This window comes from Drosophila erecta, unplaced genomic scaffold (genome assembly GCF_003286155.1).
Source record: "Drosophila erecta strain 14021-0224.00,06,07 unplaced genomic scaffold, DereRS2 tig00000000-arrow-pilon, whole genome shotgun sequence".
NCBI classification, from domain to species: domain Eukaryota; kingdom Metazoa; phylum Arthropoda; class Insecta; order Diptera; family Drosophilidae; genus Drosophila; species Drosophila erecta.
Window position 1 is genome coordinate 11,652,109 of NW_020825194.1, and position 16,582 is coordinate 11,668,690.

Sequence of the window (16,582 nt, forward strand, 5' to 3'; positions counted from 1 at the left end):
TATATTAGTAGCTTTGCAAAATTATTTTTTTACTATCAAACATGTGTATTTTCCCACCTAATTAACACCTCCCTTCCTCCCTCTTAAATTTCAAAATTTGACAATGTTTAAATTATACTTAACGAGTGATCCCTGTACAGCAAAACCAATTAGCAGAGATGGGAAATTCGAGAACCGATCGCTAACAATTACGTGAATAATTTACAGCTGAGATATGGGCTACTAAAGCTGCCAACGCATTGCGGGACCAGGTAGATCATAAAGAACCGGTTAAGAGAAGGTGTTTTCGTGTATTTTAATCGAAAGGTGGTTTCTACACAAGTAAAATACTATATACTGGCGATATTTACCAATAATATAATAATATCATTATATTCCAATAAAAATAAATGCCCCGCGATTGCGATTTTTTCTCACCGTGTACGAGATTAAGCCAGGTACTTACCGGTCTTGAGACGATCGTTAATTAGATCCTCGATGAGCTGCGGACACTCGCACTCGATGGCGTAACAGAACTGCTTGAACTTCTCGAATCCGTTCTTGGCAATGATTTCGATGAGATTGGAGCACTGGACTCGCAGGATTTCGGCGTCGTTTAGAACCGAGCATGGCCCCCCGCCAGAGGGCGTCAGTGAGCGACTATCGCAGTTGGCGTCTCCGTTTACGCTGGCGCACCTGGAGGATCCACTGCCTCCGCTGCCGGCACTCCCTCCGCTAGCAGTACTCCCACTACTAGCGACGGCACTTAGTTTCCTCTTGGTCAGGGAGGGTGCACTGCCGGGAGGCTCCACTGTGGCAGAGGCGGCAGCAGAGGGCGTGGGCGTTACTGCGTTGTAGGGCTTCAATAGGAGATCCTCTTCCGATTGACTGAGCACCGAGTTCTTGACCAGAACCGCCAATAGATCGGTACTCCCCAGGTCCAGCATAATACGCTCCTGGTGACGGGAGAGCAGGGAGCGCACCTCTTCCTCTTCCTCGCGCGTCATCTTGGCTTCCTCCGTTGTTTACTGTTACTTCTTACAGTTACTTATTGCACTCTCTCCAGCTACACACACAAATCACATTGCCACTTTTGCGGCATTTTCTTATGAGACTTCAAATTTATACGAATTGGATTCACTTTTATAGCTTTTTGTTGATTATTTCAATGGGTCGTATGGATATTCGATCACTAGTAGTTTAAATATGTTTAGCTTAGTAATCTTCACTGGCTTACAATTTAGTTGTTTCTTGTTTGCCGAACAAAAAAACACTAGTTGTGGTTTCTTACTATACCATTTAAATAGTTATATTTTAACGGTTATTAACTTAAGCTTTGTTTAATCCATTTTCTTAAAGATTTCCTCGCGTAAAATCGCGCGCCATTTATTTTCTTTCGCTTCTTATTACACCGCGATTCGCTAGCTGTAAATTCGTAAATTCGTGTGCTGGTCAAAAATAATTTATATTTCCGAGATCAAACATTTTTATTTTTTACCGGCACTTCGTCGCATTCGTATTTGTTTGTTTATACTTTAAGACGCCTATATGGATTTCAAGTTCACGACTCGGCCATTTCAACTCTTCCGCTCCGCACAACCGCACAAGCGCGATAATTTGAACCGAATGAGAGGCAGAAGCAGAGACCGAATTCGAGCGAAGCAGCTGCAAAGAAATAGCAATCGTCGGAGATGCGTCGTTGCGGCAAAAAACCAGTTTCTGGCGGGAAATGTACAAGCAATATAGCTTAGGAATAGACAACTGCACTGACCTATGTCTGCTTTTACATGATGTGTTGTATGATATACAATGTTTTTCTAAATTTTAAATTATTTAGAACAAATTTAGTAATTTAGATAGGCTATAAATAAATGCACTTTATCGGGCTATTTTGATTTGCTATAGGCCTTCTAGCTGGTTATCGCTAAATAATCGCCACTACTGGCGAGTAACACAAAATGCTTAATCGAAAAGTTATCGAAAACTTAAACGTCCAGCCGTTATTGACCGGAATCTTAAATATTTTTACAAGAACATTAAAAACTAAATTAATATGAAACATCTTCTCAAAACTAACATGAAAAACTGAGTCTCATCGATGTCCGAAACCTTTAGAAATGACAGCAGTTTCCTGCTTTCCTTTAAGTATTATCTTTGTTTGCATTTTAAATTGTGCTTACATTGTCTTTGCATTTGACCATTGCTTTTGTTTTGACTTTGCTAAAATACTAGGAAACCGTAGGCGTCAAATAAATGTCATTTAAATAATATTGAAGTATTTGAGTACAAATAACTTTAAGATACATCTTTTAAAACTCTTATAAAATCATAGAAACATAAATACTCAAAGTTCTACCGAACACTTTAAGTCTCTTTCAGGTATTTATTATTTACGAAAGTAAATATCTAAAGTGACTGGCAGCCTTCCGTCAAGACAGCTTCCAATTACCATATCGTGTGGGCATAATGAGGACTTTCTTGGGTTCAAAAACCGGAATCGGAAGCGGTCTTACGGTCTGCGACACCTAGCCTTGATTAATTGCCAACCGGCCACACACTCAGCCAGATGCTTTGCCGTTTATCTCGAGTGTTTTGCCATTTTACAATCTGTTGGCCAACTTGTAACCGGTCATCAGAAAGGCGGTAGCCATGCACTGTTCAAAAATCCGATGAAAACGAAGAACTAAATCCACTTACTCTCGAAGTAAGCTAAATTGATATTGTACTCATTGTTGTATCTGAAATCGAACTGGATTGTTATACCATTAAAATGTTGCTGTATATTTTGTAATGATTTTCCTTCACTGTATTCCACATCCACAGAGTTACAGCAGGGATCTAATTACGTGTGTTTGAATTGCGGCGCCCTGATTAAGGCCCTTTTGCTGGGCAATCAATCGATTTGCTGCGGAGCAATAATAACAGATGTTAGGCCAGACTCTGGAAACGGATAAGGATAATTACTGAAAATTAGTGATGGAGCTGAGCTGCCGCCACCGAATGGCGATCAGATTCAGATTCCAATGGGGTGAACTTCTGGTTAATCGAGTGCAACGCAATCAGCATTCCTGAGATTTTCCGCCTGTCAGCAGATTAACAGGTGTCTCCGCCCCCAAAAGTGAGGCAATAGCTAAATTGTTCGCATAAATTGATTACAATAATTTGCCTATCCCCCAACTTTAAGCCGCCCTCAACGAAATAAACTCGCTGCTGGTAAAAATTCTAAAACAGCAGATAGAATAACAAGTTGCTCGCTCGGTCGGCTTCCATAATTTATGCAGAAATGCAGTCGAACCCAATGAGAAGTGTCGTTCGCAAATCTAGGCGGTAAATTGCTTTTTGCGACTTCAAATGCACTCCCACCACACGCAAATGCAAAAGTTGTCAATCAAAAAGGTCTTCAATCATGGGGAAAATGAGAAAAGCATAAGTGCTCTATGGACGATGTGTAAAACTGGTTACAGAAAAGCATATTGATATTGCCTACAACTTGCCTATAAAAATACATATTTTTTTGGCATAAGCATATATTTATTTACCCCACAATCGAGTGACCACTGTAGTTCGTAGGTGGGAGTAGAGAGAATAAGGAAGGCCTGGAATGCAAATTACTATTATTACCGGACAATTGCCCTGTGCTGTGCGAGTGGGTGCATTCAAAATATTTGAAACACCACCCGAAAGGGAAATCTGAATGGCACAAAAATCTGGCTGATTCATCCCACTCTAAATTATTGGGCTCAGACAATCAGCAAACAGAAATGGGGTGAGATTTATCAATTGGACCACATGTTCTTGCCCAGTTTTTCTATATTGTATTGCTCGTCACGTCTCTGCAGCTTCCTCTGCAATTAAGACTAAGGGCTAGGGGAAAATATACAGTCCAACCTCTATAAGCAAGTGCTTCCTTAAAGTACATATATATTATATATTATCCTAACAAACCTATGTAATAGGTGTGGTATTAAAATAGCTTTTATTTAGCTGATATTACTTTTCCTTGGTAGTTATTGGTAGTTTCTGGTAGTTAAAGATATATGTATTTTTATTAATGATATTTAAATACATGCTGGTTCGCATTACCGATGTTGGACTGTATCAAGTGGCCAAAGCTAAGAGGCCATAATCCTCCTTCCGATTGTCTGTGCTTCATCCGGGGTGCCGGAATCAGCCCGAGATGTAAGAAAGCCCCTGAGTCATCCATCAATCGCTGGACTAACCCTCAGAGCCAGTGCCTCCATCACCCTTCTCTGGAGTTCCAGGTGCACTTGCTGGATGGATAATCATCTCGTGGGGAATTGCTGTGCACCAGCTCCATTTGCCGATTAGCAGACAGTCCACCAGACCACCAGAGCACCAGAGTACCGCACGTGGTAACGCTCGTCGGCACCATTTGAGTTATTGTGGAATTCTTATGCTACTTCGTAATTACTTATCAGGCACTGCACCACAGACCCACTGGCGTGTGTTTTCTAATCTGGACCAGGAGAAAGGCCATTAAAGCGAATGTCCAGCTGGAACGGAGTGCAAACTGCTTTGTGTAATGGTCGTCCAATGGCTATGCAGGTGGTAATTTAGTTTAATTGTTTCTACTGGCTTCGTAACCTGCTTTGAATGGTGGTCGTATGGTAACAAATTGATAAAAGTCGAAATAAAAAATGTAAGATTATTATAACACAAGTAATTCCTAGAATAGCATAATTTGGGCTTTCAATTTTGTATACATTTTTGGCTGTACCACCCTAATGTATTTTTGCCAGTTCTTTTGATCTGGAAACATTATCTCTGCAAACGGATCACCGTTACTTCTTTGCACCTGCTCTTTCGCCTTCCAGTACGAAAACCCCCGTAAGTCTCCAAAATCCAGATGAATGGAGAAGTGCAAAGAGATGGCGAGGGATCCAAGAATATTGGACCACTTTCCACCAAGCGATGGCCGCAGTCACAAGTGAATTCCCCAGCAAGCCGATCAGTTGTACCAGCACCAATACATCCGCCAAATCCAATTATCTAAAGTCCGTGAAAAAACGGGTGACCACGTGTTTCCAGCAGTTGCGCGAAAAACTCCAGGCATCCGGTTCCTTTCGCAAGAGTTCCCCCAGCCGCCTCTACAAGATCTTCGTAAAGGCCGATTTCGCCGCCTGTGGTGAACGGTTTCAGAGGATCTTCAAATCGGCGCGAAAGACCCAATCGCCGGAGTTGTGGAAGGTGCCATTGGCCGCCCATGACCTCACCAACGGCCGGCAGACCAGCCAGCAGTTGCGAATCGTAGCCAGACTCTTCTCATCCACTCAGATTTCCACCAAGGAAATCACCTACAGCACCAGCAACAACAACACCAGCAGCTATAGCTTCAGGAGCCGGAAAAGCGAGAGCTGCAGGAGCAACATGACCATTATCGAGAGCAACTATATAGCCGTGCGCGAGGATTATCCCGACATAGATGTCGAGGTGCGCGCCATATTGCTGAGCCACGCCCAGAATGGAATCACGATATCGAACATCAAGAGTGAGTAGCTTTATGATTTCTCAAGCGCTCTTCAGGAGAAATCTTTCCAGAAGTTTCGACCTCCCGAAATACTTCGGAACTATCTCAAAATGGTTAGGAAACTTAAGTTATGTAAAATATTATCCATCTAGTTCTTAAGTAAACACGTGTTAGGGAAGTATAGCCATATGGAAGTATACACTTTAACAAATTCCATTATCGAAATCAACCAGGTGAATATCGGAAACTGACGGGCAATCCGTTTCCACTGCACGACAACGTGACGGACTTCCTGCTGACCATACCCAATGTGACCGCCGAGTGCAGCGAGTCCGGGAAGCGGATCTTCAACCTGAAGGCGAACCTGAAGAACCATCACCTCCTGGAGATGGTGCTCAACCAGAAACAGCGCACCGGCAGCAGCGACTACAGCAGCGGAGCTCCATCCGTGGAGAGCATGCCGCGTGCACCACCACGCTACTGGAAGAATCCCTTCAAGCGGAGGGCTCTGTCCCAGCTGAACAACCTGAACACCGAGTCCAAGATTACAGATGAGCAGACCCAGGAGACCTCCACCAGACCGGCTTCGCTGCACCAAATGGCCAATGAGGCAGCGGAGTCGAACTGGTGCTACCAGGATAATTGGAAGCATCTGTAAGTACTGGAAGTGTGTTTGCCTGGAAACCATTACAACAAATAATAATTACTAATTAAAATTACAAATAAAAATGACTAACCTTCTTGTTACTGCATTCCTAGCAACAACTTCTACCAGCAAGCCAGCGTAAATGCGCCCAAAATGCCAGTACCCATCAATATCTACAGCGATGCCCCGGAGGAACGCATCCAAGTGGATGCACCTGGGCATCAGCCCAGCTGCAGAACCCAAAACCAGAAAACCCAACACCCGACTGAAAACCGCCACTTGGGCATCTTTGTGCATCCATTCAGCGATATGAACGTAATGAAGAGACGCCACGAAATGACGCCCACGCCCACGCCCACGCCTACGACCTTATCGAGTGGAACCTACGCCGATTCCCTGCTGACGATCAACTCGGATTACGATGCCTATCTGTTGGACTTTCCACTGATGGGCGATGATTTCATGCTGTATCTCGCCCGAATGGAGCTTAAGTGCCGATTCAGGCGCCACGAGCGAGTCCTTCAATCAGGACTTTGTGCATCCGGACTGACGATCAATGGCGCCCGAAATCGTTTGAGGAGAGTCCAACTACCCGAGGGCACCCAGATCATCGTCAATATCGGATCGGTGGACATTATGCGGGGCAAGCCATTGGTTCAGATCGAGCACGACTTTCGGCTGCTGATCAAGGAGATGCACAGTATGCGTTATGTGCCGATCCTCACAAATCTGGCGCCGCTGGCAAACTATTGCCACGATAAGGTTTTGTGTGACAAGGTCCACCGATTCAACAAGTTCATCCGAAGCGAGTGCTGTCACCTGAAGGTCATCGACATACACTCCTGCCTGATCAACGAACGGGGCGTTGTGCGCTTTGATTGCTTTCAGAGGTAAGACTGCACATTACATAATTAACACTATGTAAATGCCAATTTTCAGCTCGCCACGCCAAGTCAGCGGTTCCAAGGAACCCTATCTGTTCTGGAACAAAATCGGTCGGCAGCGCGTGCTGCAAGTCATTGAAACGAGTCTGGAGTATTAAGTTGGGCTCTTAATCCAGATATATACACATTTTGACTGGGCTGGCTCCGGAACCAAGCATTATAAAATGTTGATGATTTTACGATTTACGCTAATGGATCGCTTTCGCTTTTACGGAATTCGCTTAGTTTTAACATGTTTTATATGTATGTCCCTGTCTTTGTTTATATGTTCGTGCGCTTGTCCTAGTCCATTATTGTATATTATTGTGTTTTGTGTTCTCTGTTAGATTTTAACTTCTCTATTTTTTGGCTGCCTGTGATTTATTTTGCCAATGCCATTGATTTTCTGCACACTTTTTGCTGCTGTCCCAAAAGCTGTGTGAAATAATCGAATGCAAAATAGGTGCAGGCAGCTGAAAACTTTTCCTCAAACTTTTCCGCTTTTCCCAAACCATTTTGCCTTGAGATCTGTTTTCACAAAATCAGATTACAATGCGAAATGGAATTTAAATGCAAATCATTGCAATGCTTATAAACTGTTTTTTGTTCTATATATATTTTGTGGGCCAAAATACGTCATGCTCCTGTATCGCAACCTGCCACTTCCCCTTAATCATATGGGCGGAGTGGGCGTGGTCCGTATACATATGAGCCATGCTGCATTTTGGCCGTAATGAAAATGCACTTGCTTTACTTGGAAAATTCGCTTGCACAAAATCAACGCCGCGGCTGATTTACTATTAATGTGCTCAAGCAAATTCAAGTGAAGCATTTGCGCGATTTTCGTCTTCCTGTTTCCGTTTGCAAAAAAGTTTATAAAATGCTTACACTCTGCTGCAGACACGCCACCGGATGTGCGCACTAAGCGCTTGTTTGTAGCACAGTGTAGAATTCTGTTGTAACCTACAGCTCTACTTTAAAGTCTTCTAGATAGCTATCTACTATTTATAAACTTATCTATGTCTTGAATGTATGTTAATTGTATGTATTGATGGTGATCACGTTTTTTTTGTCCTATAACAAGCTGCAATGTAAAATCCAAAAAAAAATGAAAAAATAATAAATCAAGGGAAAACTACTATTTTTAGTTTTAACCTAAATTACTAGGTTTTGGGAACAAATGACATCCGTGTAAGTAAAAATTTTCTTAAAAAATAATTTTAAAGAGCGTAAAAGATTATAAAACGATAGATGAAAGCCAAATTAGTTTCCATTAAATTTTAAAAGTTCCCGCCAAATTGGTTTGAGCCATTGCTAATCCAGCACAGTTTTCCACCTGATGCGGAGTTAGCGATAGTTTTTCGGCCTTTTCGATTGTAAAAGCATAAAAAAGTGCATGGTATCGAAGCTTTACCACCTCCATCAGCAGGCGACGGCAAAAAAATCTTGAAATGTAAGCAGTAACGTCAAAATTCGCTTTGAAATCACTAAACGTACGTTTCCAAACGATTTCAGAACAAAATGGCTTCATTCTTGGCACGAACTGGCGGCCCCCTTATCGAAACCGTTAGGCCAGCGGCCGTGAAAAAGGTGAGTTCGCCAATTAGTGCTCATATTTGTGTGTAAAAATGCAAAAATCCGTTGCTTTACATAATAAGGCGAAAAGAGAGAGGTGAACCCCTACGCTCTCCCTTTCTCACTCTCTCTCTCTCTTACTCACACATGCGAAATGCATGATCGTTTATCGGTAAAAAAAAGTCTTCAACTATCGCGCTAATTAAGTTCCAGTAAATTGTTAACTAATTTTCCCCAGAGAAACGCGGAGTGCGTGAGATTTAAAGGGAGTCACGATCGGCAAAGACACCTGACTTTTATTGTATCAGTGTGACGCAACTCTGCGCTTTTCGTACGTGTGTGTGGGTGTGAGGGGACCTTGAAGCCATTTATTCCCCTACTTAATTTAGTTTGTTTTTTTTTTTTATCAATGAGCGGCTGACAACTGTTGCTTATCGTTTGTGGTTGTTGTTGTTGTAGCCGGGCCCTCTAATTAAATTCTTAATCTGTGAATTAGTTTTGGTTATCACCGGGAAACGCCGTTAGCCGGACGAACTTGCTCTTAACCCAGATTTCGTCTTTTCCTCGCTTTTTGTTTATGTTTTTTGCGGATGAATCACCGAACCAGTTTTTTGTATGTTTAATTTTTGCTTGGCAATGACCTCGTGACTGGAATTAAGGTTTCATTTATGAGATTCATTTATGTGTAATCAGTTCTGAAATGTTATTTATTTGTTGACTCTTTAAATATACTTTAAATTGAGTTTTAAAAATAGTTTAAATTTCTGAAAAATCTAAGCAAATGAAAGAGAAATACCCATTTTATAAATACAATTTTTCATCCTTAACTACCACCTAATTTTGGCATACTAACATGGCAAACTTCAACCTTTTCAGATTCTTGGCCTGGCTCCCATCGCCGTCCAGCAGCTGAGGAACCTCAATGTCCAGGAACACGTTTCATACAGTCTCCTTAATGAGGCCAAGATCCCAACACCTCGGTGAGTAAACCCAATCGGAATTATCAAAATCGCGGGCAAACAACCAACAATTTGCGTCAAAGTCGCGGTCCAAAGTTCAATAAAAATGCCGCGTTGTCGTTGCGTCGACTGTTTCTTTGGTTTGTGTTCATTTTGGACTTTGTCTGAACTTAATAATTTGCATTGAGTAGCCGACTACGGGGTAAACAAACCAGAGAAACGCAGCCGCCGATGATAAGGGTGATAACAAGTTTTATACTATACCCCACTTTGATCGGCGTAAAGTGACAAGGGTCAGTGACGTGGGTTTTTATAATATGTTGGCGGAAAGATTGTCGGCAGTAGTTTACGTCTGTCATAAATACATAATTTCGGCTTAAAACAATATATTTTAATGGTAAATATACCTGTAAATTCAACAATTGTTTGTAATTGCTTGTTTAATGTTGATTGATAGAACCAATTGATACGAATTGATTTAGCGATTATTCAGGTAAAATCATGCGACTGTTTTATGTTCTAAAAGTGGGCTTGTCATCTCTCGAATGACCGAATAACCTTGTCTTAATTTTCACCCTTTGTGGTCTACTGATAAGAAAATGTACGTGAAATGTTCTTATCAACGATTATTCAGGGGCATCATTAACAGAGCCCCCGAAATTATTTCCCCTACTAAGTGATTCATTACTTTTGCAGTTTCGCTGTTGCCAAGAACGGCAAGGAGGCCAACGATATTGCCACCAAGCTGAAGACCGACAACCTGGTGCTGAAGGCACAAGTTTTGGCCGGAGGACGTGGCAAGGGAACCTTTAAGAATGGCCTAAAGGGAGGTGTGCGTGTGGTCTACGAGTAAGTTGTGTTATATTAGATATTTGATCGATAGATTAGTAATACATATATAACCAATCCTATTCTGCAGCCCCCAGACCGCTGAGGAACTTTCCAGCAAGATGATCGATCAGCTTCTGGTCACCAAGCAAACAGGAGCAGCCGGTCGTATCTGCAAGAAGGTGATGGTGGCCGAGAGGAAGTTCCCCCGTCGTGAGTTCTACTTCGCCGTGATGATGGAGCGTGCCTTTAACGTAAGCCTTATAATCATTTACATGATCCTGTGAAGCTATAAAAGACGATTGAATTTCCAGGGTCCCGTCCTGATCGCCTCCAAGGAGGGTGGTGTTGATATCGAGGAGGTGGCTGCCAGCAGTCCCGATGCCATTCTGTACGAACCCATCGATATTGGCACTGGTTTGACCACTGAACAGGCCGAAAAGATCGTCAAGAAGGTTGGTCTGGGCGGTGATGGCGAGGACACACATGTCCAGATGCTGATGAACCTGTATGACCTGTTCGTCAAGAAGGATGCCCTCTTGGTGGAGATCAATCCCTATGCCGAGGATGCCATGTCCGGCTGTAAGTTTGGTTATATATATTTTCCTTGGTGATGTGTTGTGTTCTAAATCTAATGTCTGTCTCATCCTAACAAAATAACTCATTTGTGAATGTCATTGTACTGGATTTCATGTTTTCTGTCCAGGCTGTAAGTATATTTCACCAATATCAAGCTTATTAACCCTGCTGCTCATTTATTAAACTATGTTTAAACTTTCCTCAATAATTTTAAACCATTTTAATTGCTTTTCCGCAGTCTTCGCATTGGACGCCAAGCTGCGTTTCGATGACAATGCCGAGTTCCGTCAGAAGGAGCTGTTTGCGCTCCGCGATTGGACCCAGGAGGACCCCAAGGAAGTCGAGGCTGCCAAGTACAATCTGAACTACATTGCCCTAGACGGCACCATCGGCTGCATGGTGAACGGAGCCGGTCTGGCCATGGCCACCATGGATATCATTAAGTTGTACGGTGGCGAACCGGCCAATTTCCTGGATGTCGGTGGTGGTGCCACTGCCGAGGCGGTCAAGGCCGCCTTTAAGATTATCACATCCGACCCGAAGGTGCTTTGCATTCTGGTCAACATCTTCGGTGGCATTATGCGATGTGATGTCATTGCCGAGGGCATCATTTCCGCCACCAAGGATCTGAATCTGAACATGCCCGTGGTGGTGCGTCTTCAGGTGAGTTTTGAGGGATACATTTATCTGAGTTTCCGGGATTTGCTCAATACTCAATACTGTTTGCCTTGCAGGGAACCAAAGTCAAGGAAGCCCGTGAATTGATTCGCACATCTGGACTGAAAATTCTGGCCCGCGATGATCTGGACAAGGCTGCCGATCTCGCAGTGCACTTGGCGCAAATCGTTAAACTGGCCCGCGAAATGAAGATGGACGTGAACTTCGAGATTCCCGATGCCCAAAAGTAGATACCGCCATCAGTTACCGGCTAAGTCAACACTCATAAGCACACGCAGACACAAACGAAAGTCGACAAAAAAGTAGAACCAAAACCTAACATTAACTCTAGCCACACGTAAACTACTCAATGATACTATGCCATCGGTTTGTAGTTAGAGCATTATGTATTCGTAACGATCGGTCGAACAATTGATGAATTAATTTTGCAAAAATGTTAAGTTTAAAGCTGTTTAAAGACCTAAGGATATGTCATAGATAATTCGAATAATCGAGCAAGTTGAGTGTTCTCTTTGCACCTAAACAATTTCTATATTGTATCTTAAATAGTCAACATTAATTGCACGTAAATAATAGAAAATGGAAATGAAAATACGTTTTAATTGTGATTTTTGCAAAATATTCATTTAAATTTTATTTATTGAAATGCGACACTGCTTCCAAAGCAGATCCATCATCTTGTGTATTATGCTATTTAGTTTGCTTTAAATTAAAACACCAAACAATCTTAAACGGAACCGCCTTTTACGTTCTTCAAAGACTGCTTGAAATATTACTCTTAAGTTCATTTTGAAAATTTTTCCTACTAACTTTAATCACTGCACCTTAGGGGTAAGGGCGATTGCAAGAAAGGTCAGAAGAAGGCGGACAGTAAGAAGTCAGAAAAGAAAGATGACAAGAAATCTGATTGCACAAAGAAAGAGGAAAAGAAAAAGGAAGAAAAGAAAGACATTTGCGCAAAGAAAGAATCGTCTGACACGAAAGGTAAAAAGTAAAGGTAGACAAGTTTTGTAATAAACAATGCAGGATCGAGCCGGATGTGTTTAAAAGTTAAACCATCAATGAGAAGGAAGCCATTGTTGAAATTCAAAATCCAAACTTGCCACAAGCGTTTCATTGTTAAAATTTTTACTCTCAAATTTCAGATGTAAACTTCTGACCAAATTATTCCCACGACATTTTTAAAGATTTTCGTAATTGTTATGTTTTGTTTATTGTGGGTTGAGCCTTAGAAACGATCGACTAGGGATAGTATGTGGGTCTGCTCCTGTTCCCGCCAGTCGGTGTCTCCATCGCCCAGGTTGCCAGCGTATTCTGTGAATGAATTTGGCATTTAATATTTGATTTTAATTGGGCCTTCTAGTTGTGTTATACCCCTCATGATGCTGCGAATGGTCTTCATGGATGCTCCGCGCAAGTTAAGTATCTGCAGCACACGCTGCTTGACGGTGTCGCCGGTGGCGCTGACCTCCAGCAGGATGTAGTCGATGCGCTGCAGCGTGAACAGACCGCCAGTCAGTCGTTTTATATAGTTATTCTCCGCCTCCTCGTCCTCATCAATGCTGGGATCCTGTGGCATGATATGGATTAGTTTGTAATTACAAGTAAAGCTGCAATAGTTACCTTAGCCTGCTGATCGATCTCCTTGTCTATGGCCTCCACCTTGGCCAGATACTTGAGGTGCAGCTCCAGCAGGCGATCCACCTTCTCGTGATCATTCTCGGTGAACTTGGCCAACATTCGCTGGCGGTGTGTGCCCTTGCAGTTTCGCAGCATTGACGCAATTACGGAGGTCACATGCTCCTCGTGCTCATCGGCGGATATCAGGCGCTGCTTGTTGCGCTTGGGGGTTTTCATGAACAGTGGGAAAATGGTGCGCAAGCCGAGGATCTCGACAAACTTGTTGCAGTTGTCCCTTCCATCCTGCCCAGCCATGGCGTGATCCAAAACCTTAAGCGATCCATTTCTGGACATTTTCTTCTCGCGCAGCATTAGGTTCATCAGCTGCAGACCCTCGCCGCTGAGGAAACGATCGCGATTCTCGCGGGCCATCAAGGCGGAACAAAGGCAATTGAAGAGGTTCTGCATGTACTCCTGCTCCTCGTTGCTGGCGGGATCATGTCTTTTGTAGACAGCCAGCTGTTGGAGTAGCACATCCACTCCATCCAGAGAGCCCAGCAGTAATCGGTTCTCGTTCTCCGTTTGTATAAGTATGGAAAGTATCTCGCTGCAGTACAACTTGTTGGGATCGAAGGGCGACTTGCCGCGCAGGCGTTTCAGCAGCCAGGCGAGTAGTCCCTGCTCAGCGGCCTCCTTAACGAATTCCGAATCGATTTCGGTGAGGTTCTCCACAATGGCCAGCGTATTATGCACGCCATCGGCTTCCTCCTTGACCTGTTCGTTCAGTCGCTCCAGATTCTGGACGAGCAGCGCACAGATTTGCTCTTTTCTCAGCGCTTCTATCAGGGATTCGGCGCCCTCCTGACTTTCGCCCAGGATATCAACATCGGTCACTTCCTGCAGTAGATCTACAACGGCCACGGCTATGTCTGTGTTTTGATGTGCCAGCAATTCCAGCAAGCTGTGCAAGCCGTGCAGTTCCACGAGAATGGGATACAGATCGGGCACCGTGGCCACGCCCTTCAGTTCCTGGATTACTGTGTGCAGCTCCACCTCCGAGTCCATGAACTTCTCGGCACTGTCGGCGAACTTGATGCGCATCTCCTGGTTCTTCAAGTTACGTTTCTCAAACACCAGTATCAGTTTCTTGAGACTCTGCTCATCCAGCACATCGCCATCGGCCTCCTCGTTCTCCACGTACTTTAGGATGTTCAGGCGCTCCTCCTCCGTCAGTTCTGGGTCGAATTCGAAGGCGGAGGTGCCGCTGGCGCCGCTGGAGCCTCCACTTTGCTTGCCATAGTGTGCGGACTCCTTGGCTTCGGCGATGCGCCGCATGCGTTTGATTTTCTCATCGCCACCGCCCCGTTTTGCGTGCGAGCTCTCCAAATCGAAGTCGTCGTCCTCGTCCTCGTGCGGGCGCTTGGGCGTCTGTTCCGGCTACAGTTTGGAATGGTCAGTCGTATGGATATTACTGGTAGCATCTATATATTCACCTTAAACGCCAGCAGTTCGCCGATGTCCATTTTTGCGGGCCTTAAAAAACAATTAGAGCTGGCACTTACGACGATTCCTACCCGATACTATCGAAAGTGAGCCGCACGTGAATGTCGGTGCGGAACCATGATAAGCTGGCTTAGCGAAGACTCTAACCGTTTAACCCTTACAGGGTGTCATATATATTTTGCTTCAACTTTAAATTAATTCATAATTCTGATAAACACATTATTTGTGTGTAGCGCTCAGAAAGTTAATGTTTTGGTCTATATTGCTATTACTTACTGAAATAAGATAATGCAATATTAAATATAGATCATGTATGTTTTCAAATTACAAGCCCCAAAAAATATTGCTTTTAGAAATATCTAAGCTCTTTAAATTTAAATAGAAATTGGGGAAAATTAAATAATACAACACATTTTTAAGCCATGTAAGACTTATATTTTCTACTGCATAATTAAATTTATTAATTAAACAGAGTTTAAGAGTTTAAGATTAAGAGTTTACTTTTAAATTTAAGAACCTATAATATGGCTTAATATTTTTTTAAATAATACCTATGTATATATTTAAATGAAATTTAATAATAGCTTGTACCCAAAAACTATTACTTGCGGCTCAGCCCATGCCCACCCAGCCTCCCAAAAAGGGGCTTTTGACTGTTTTAGCCCTGCGCCTGCAACTATGACGACGAGTTTACATAAATTCCTAAAGGCCAAGCCCCAAAAATAAATTTACAACTGCTTTAAGCTCTGGCAATTCAACAAGTTGTTCGGCTCCATGGGTGTGTGTGTGTGCCTGTGCAAGTGAGTGTGCGCTGGTGTGTGTGCTTTCTTCGAGCCAGTCTTTTTTCAAGTCAGTTCGTCAGCGTGATTTGGCGTTGTTGTTGCTGCCTTTGCAGTTGCCATTGGTAGTGGTATTGGTATTAGTATTGTTGCTGTGGCTGCTGCCGCTTTTTTTTTACTTTTTTCTGGCTTGTTTCATGCTGACCCACTTTTGGTGGCAATACGTGAGCCCGAACAGTGGGCCTAAACCTTAGAGAAAGCCTCGTTCTCAAAGAGCTTTAATGATTATAGATAATCGCATAAGAATAATTTCAAATATTTGTTGTTACAATTCCTCTACAAGTGTATAAAATATTTAATCCAAAATATATAGCAATTGCTGGTTGGAATTTATGCATGCTGGCCACACGGTGCCGGGCAAAAAAGTCATAAACTGAATTGCCAACAGGTTATGGCGACTACCACGAAGACGACGGATGGCTTGGTTGCTGTTTTTGTTGCTGCGGCTCGACTGCGGAGTAGTAAAAAGGGCCATGACAGTGACACTTTGAAGTTTGAGGTTAAATCGTCAATGTTGTTGCCTTGGTCTTGCTCTCTGGCTGCATTGGTTGCTGTGGATGTGGATGTGGATAAGGATGAGGCTGTCTGTCCAGCATATTTCGTGCGGCATTATTGTGTTGTGCCTGGCCTCCTCAGATGCGGCTCATTTTGGTGTTATTGTGCATCGTATGCTGCCTGGCACTGCACTCCATTCAAAAGACTTAGGCAGCGAACTTGCCAAGAAATTACTTTGAACTCACGCATGCTCGCACGTTTTTTATGTTTTTCTTATTAATTATTTTGTTTTTGTTTTTTGCCTGCTGGCCCGCATCTACTCACACACGAGCTCGGATTTGAAAAGTGAAATTTCAAAGTAGAACAAGCGGCAGCGGCAGCAACAACGCACGTTTAGAGGTTCCAATAAAAATGGGGTCACTTGTCGTTGGCCAGTCGGTTGAAGTAAAGCCCCCCTCCCGAGAGCCCCC

General features: G+C 43.2%; 4 protein-coding genes across 14 annotated transcripts in view; 2 read left to right on the plus strand and 2 right to left on the minus strand.

Annotated features, from left to right (window-relative positions):
• The window catches only part of LOC6552588 (tight junction protein ZO-1), an 87,603-nt gene extending 85,966 nt beyond the window's left edge, over positions 1-1,637 (minus strand). For all 7 annotated transcript variants that reach the window (XM_015154548.2, XM_015154540.2, XM_026981907.1 and 4 more), the window contains exon 1: positions 446-1,637. In XM_015154548.2, coding sequence (XP_015010034.1) covers positions 446-986 — 541 coding nt within the window. In that variant the 5' untranslated portion in view covers positions 987-1,637. The remainder of the gene's footprint in view (positions 1-445) is intronic.
• Positions 1,638-4,833: 3,196 nt separating this feature from the next.
• LOC6552583 (maternal effect protein oskar) lies at positions 4,834-8,174 on the plus strand. 2 transcript variants are annotated; one of them, XM_001980858.3, is made up of 4 exons: positions 4,834-5,488; positions 5,701-6,121; positions 6,227-7,003; positions 7,053-8,174. In XM_001980858.3, exons 1-4 carry the CDS (start codon positions 4,912-4,914, stop codon positions 7,153-7,155), a joined length of 1,878 nt encoding a protein of 625 aa, XP_001980894.1. In that variant the 5' UTR covers positions 4,834-4,911; the 3' UTR covers positions 7,156-8,174. The 2 variants fall into 2 exon arrangements, with proteins under 2 accessions (XP_001980894.1, XP_026831612.1); XM_026975811.1 differs by lacking the exon at positions 4,834-5,488 and adding an exon at positions 5,529-5,580.
• A 220-nt stretch (positions 8,175-8,394) lies between these two features.
• Positions 8,395-12,852, plus strand: LOC6552437 (succinate--CoA ligase [ADP-forming] subunit beta, mitochondrial). 4 transcript variants are annotated; one of them, XM_015154100.2, is made up of 10 exons: positions 8,395-8,489; positions 8,552-8,626; positions 9,488-9,591; positions 10,267-10,419; positions 10,490-10,652; positions 10,713-10,980; positions 11,105-11,107; positions 11,216-11,640; positions 11,712-11,881; positions 12,485-12,852. In XM_015154100.2, the coding sequence occupies exons 2-10, from the start codon at positions 8,558-8,560 to the stop codon at positions 12,648-12,650; spliced, it is 1,521 nt and encodes a 506-aa protein (XP_015009586.1). In that variant the 5' UTR covers positions 8,395-8,489; positions 8,552-8,557; the 3' UTR covers positions 12,651-12,852. The 4 variants fall into 4 exon arrangements, with proteins under 4 accessions (XP_015009586.1, XP_015009587.1, XP_026831623.1 ...); XM_015154101.2 differs by lacking the exon at positions 11,105-11,107 and having other exon boundaries at positions 12,485-12,847; XM_015154098.2 differs by lacking the exon at positions 8,395-8,489 and having other exon boundaries at positions 8,496-8,626; positions 12,485-12,847.
• Positions 12,843-14,846, minus strand: LOC6552436 (beta-catenin-like protein 1). Its single transcript, XM_001980856.3, has 4 exons — positions 14,769-14,846; positions 13,279-14,712; positions 13,030-13,225; positions 12,843-12,969 (listed from the first exon to the last, which is right to left on the minus strand). Exons 1-4 carry the CDS (start codon positions 14,796-14,798, stop codon positions 12,884-12,886), a joined length of 1,746 nt encoding a protein of 581 aa, XP_001980892.1. The 5' UTR covers positions 14,799-14,846; the 3' UTR covers positions 12,843-12,883.
• Positions 14,847-16,582: the final 1,736 nt, after the last annotated feature.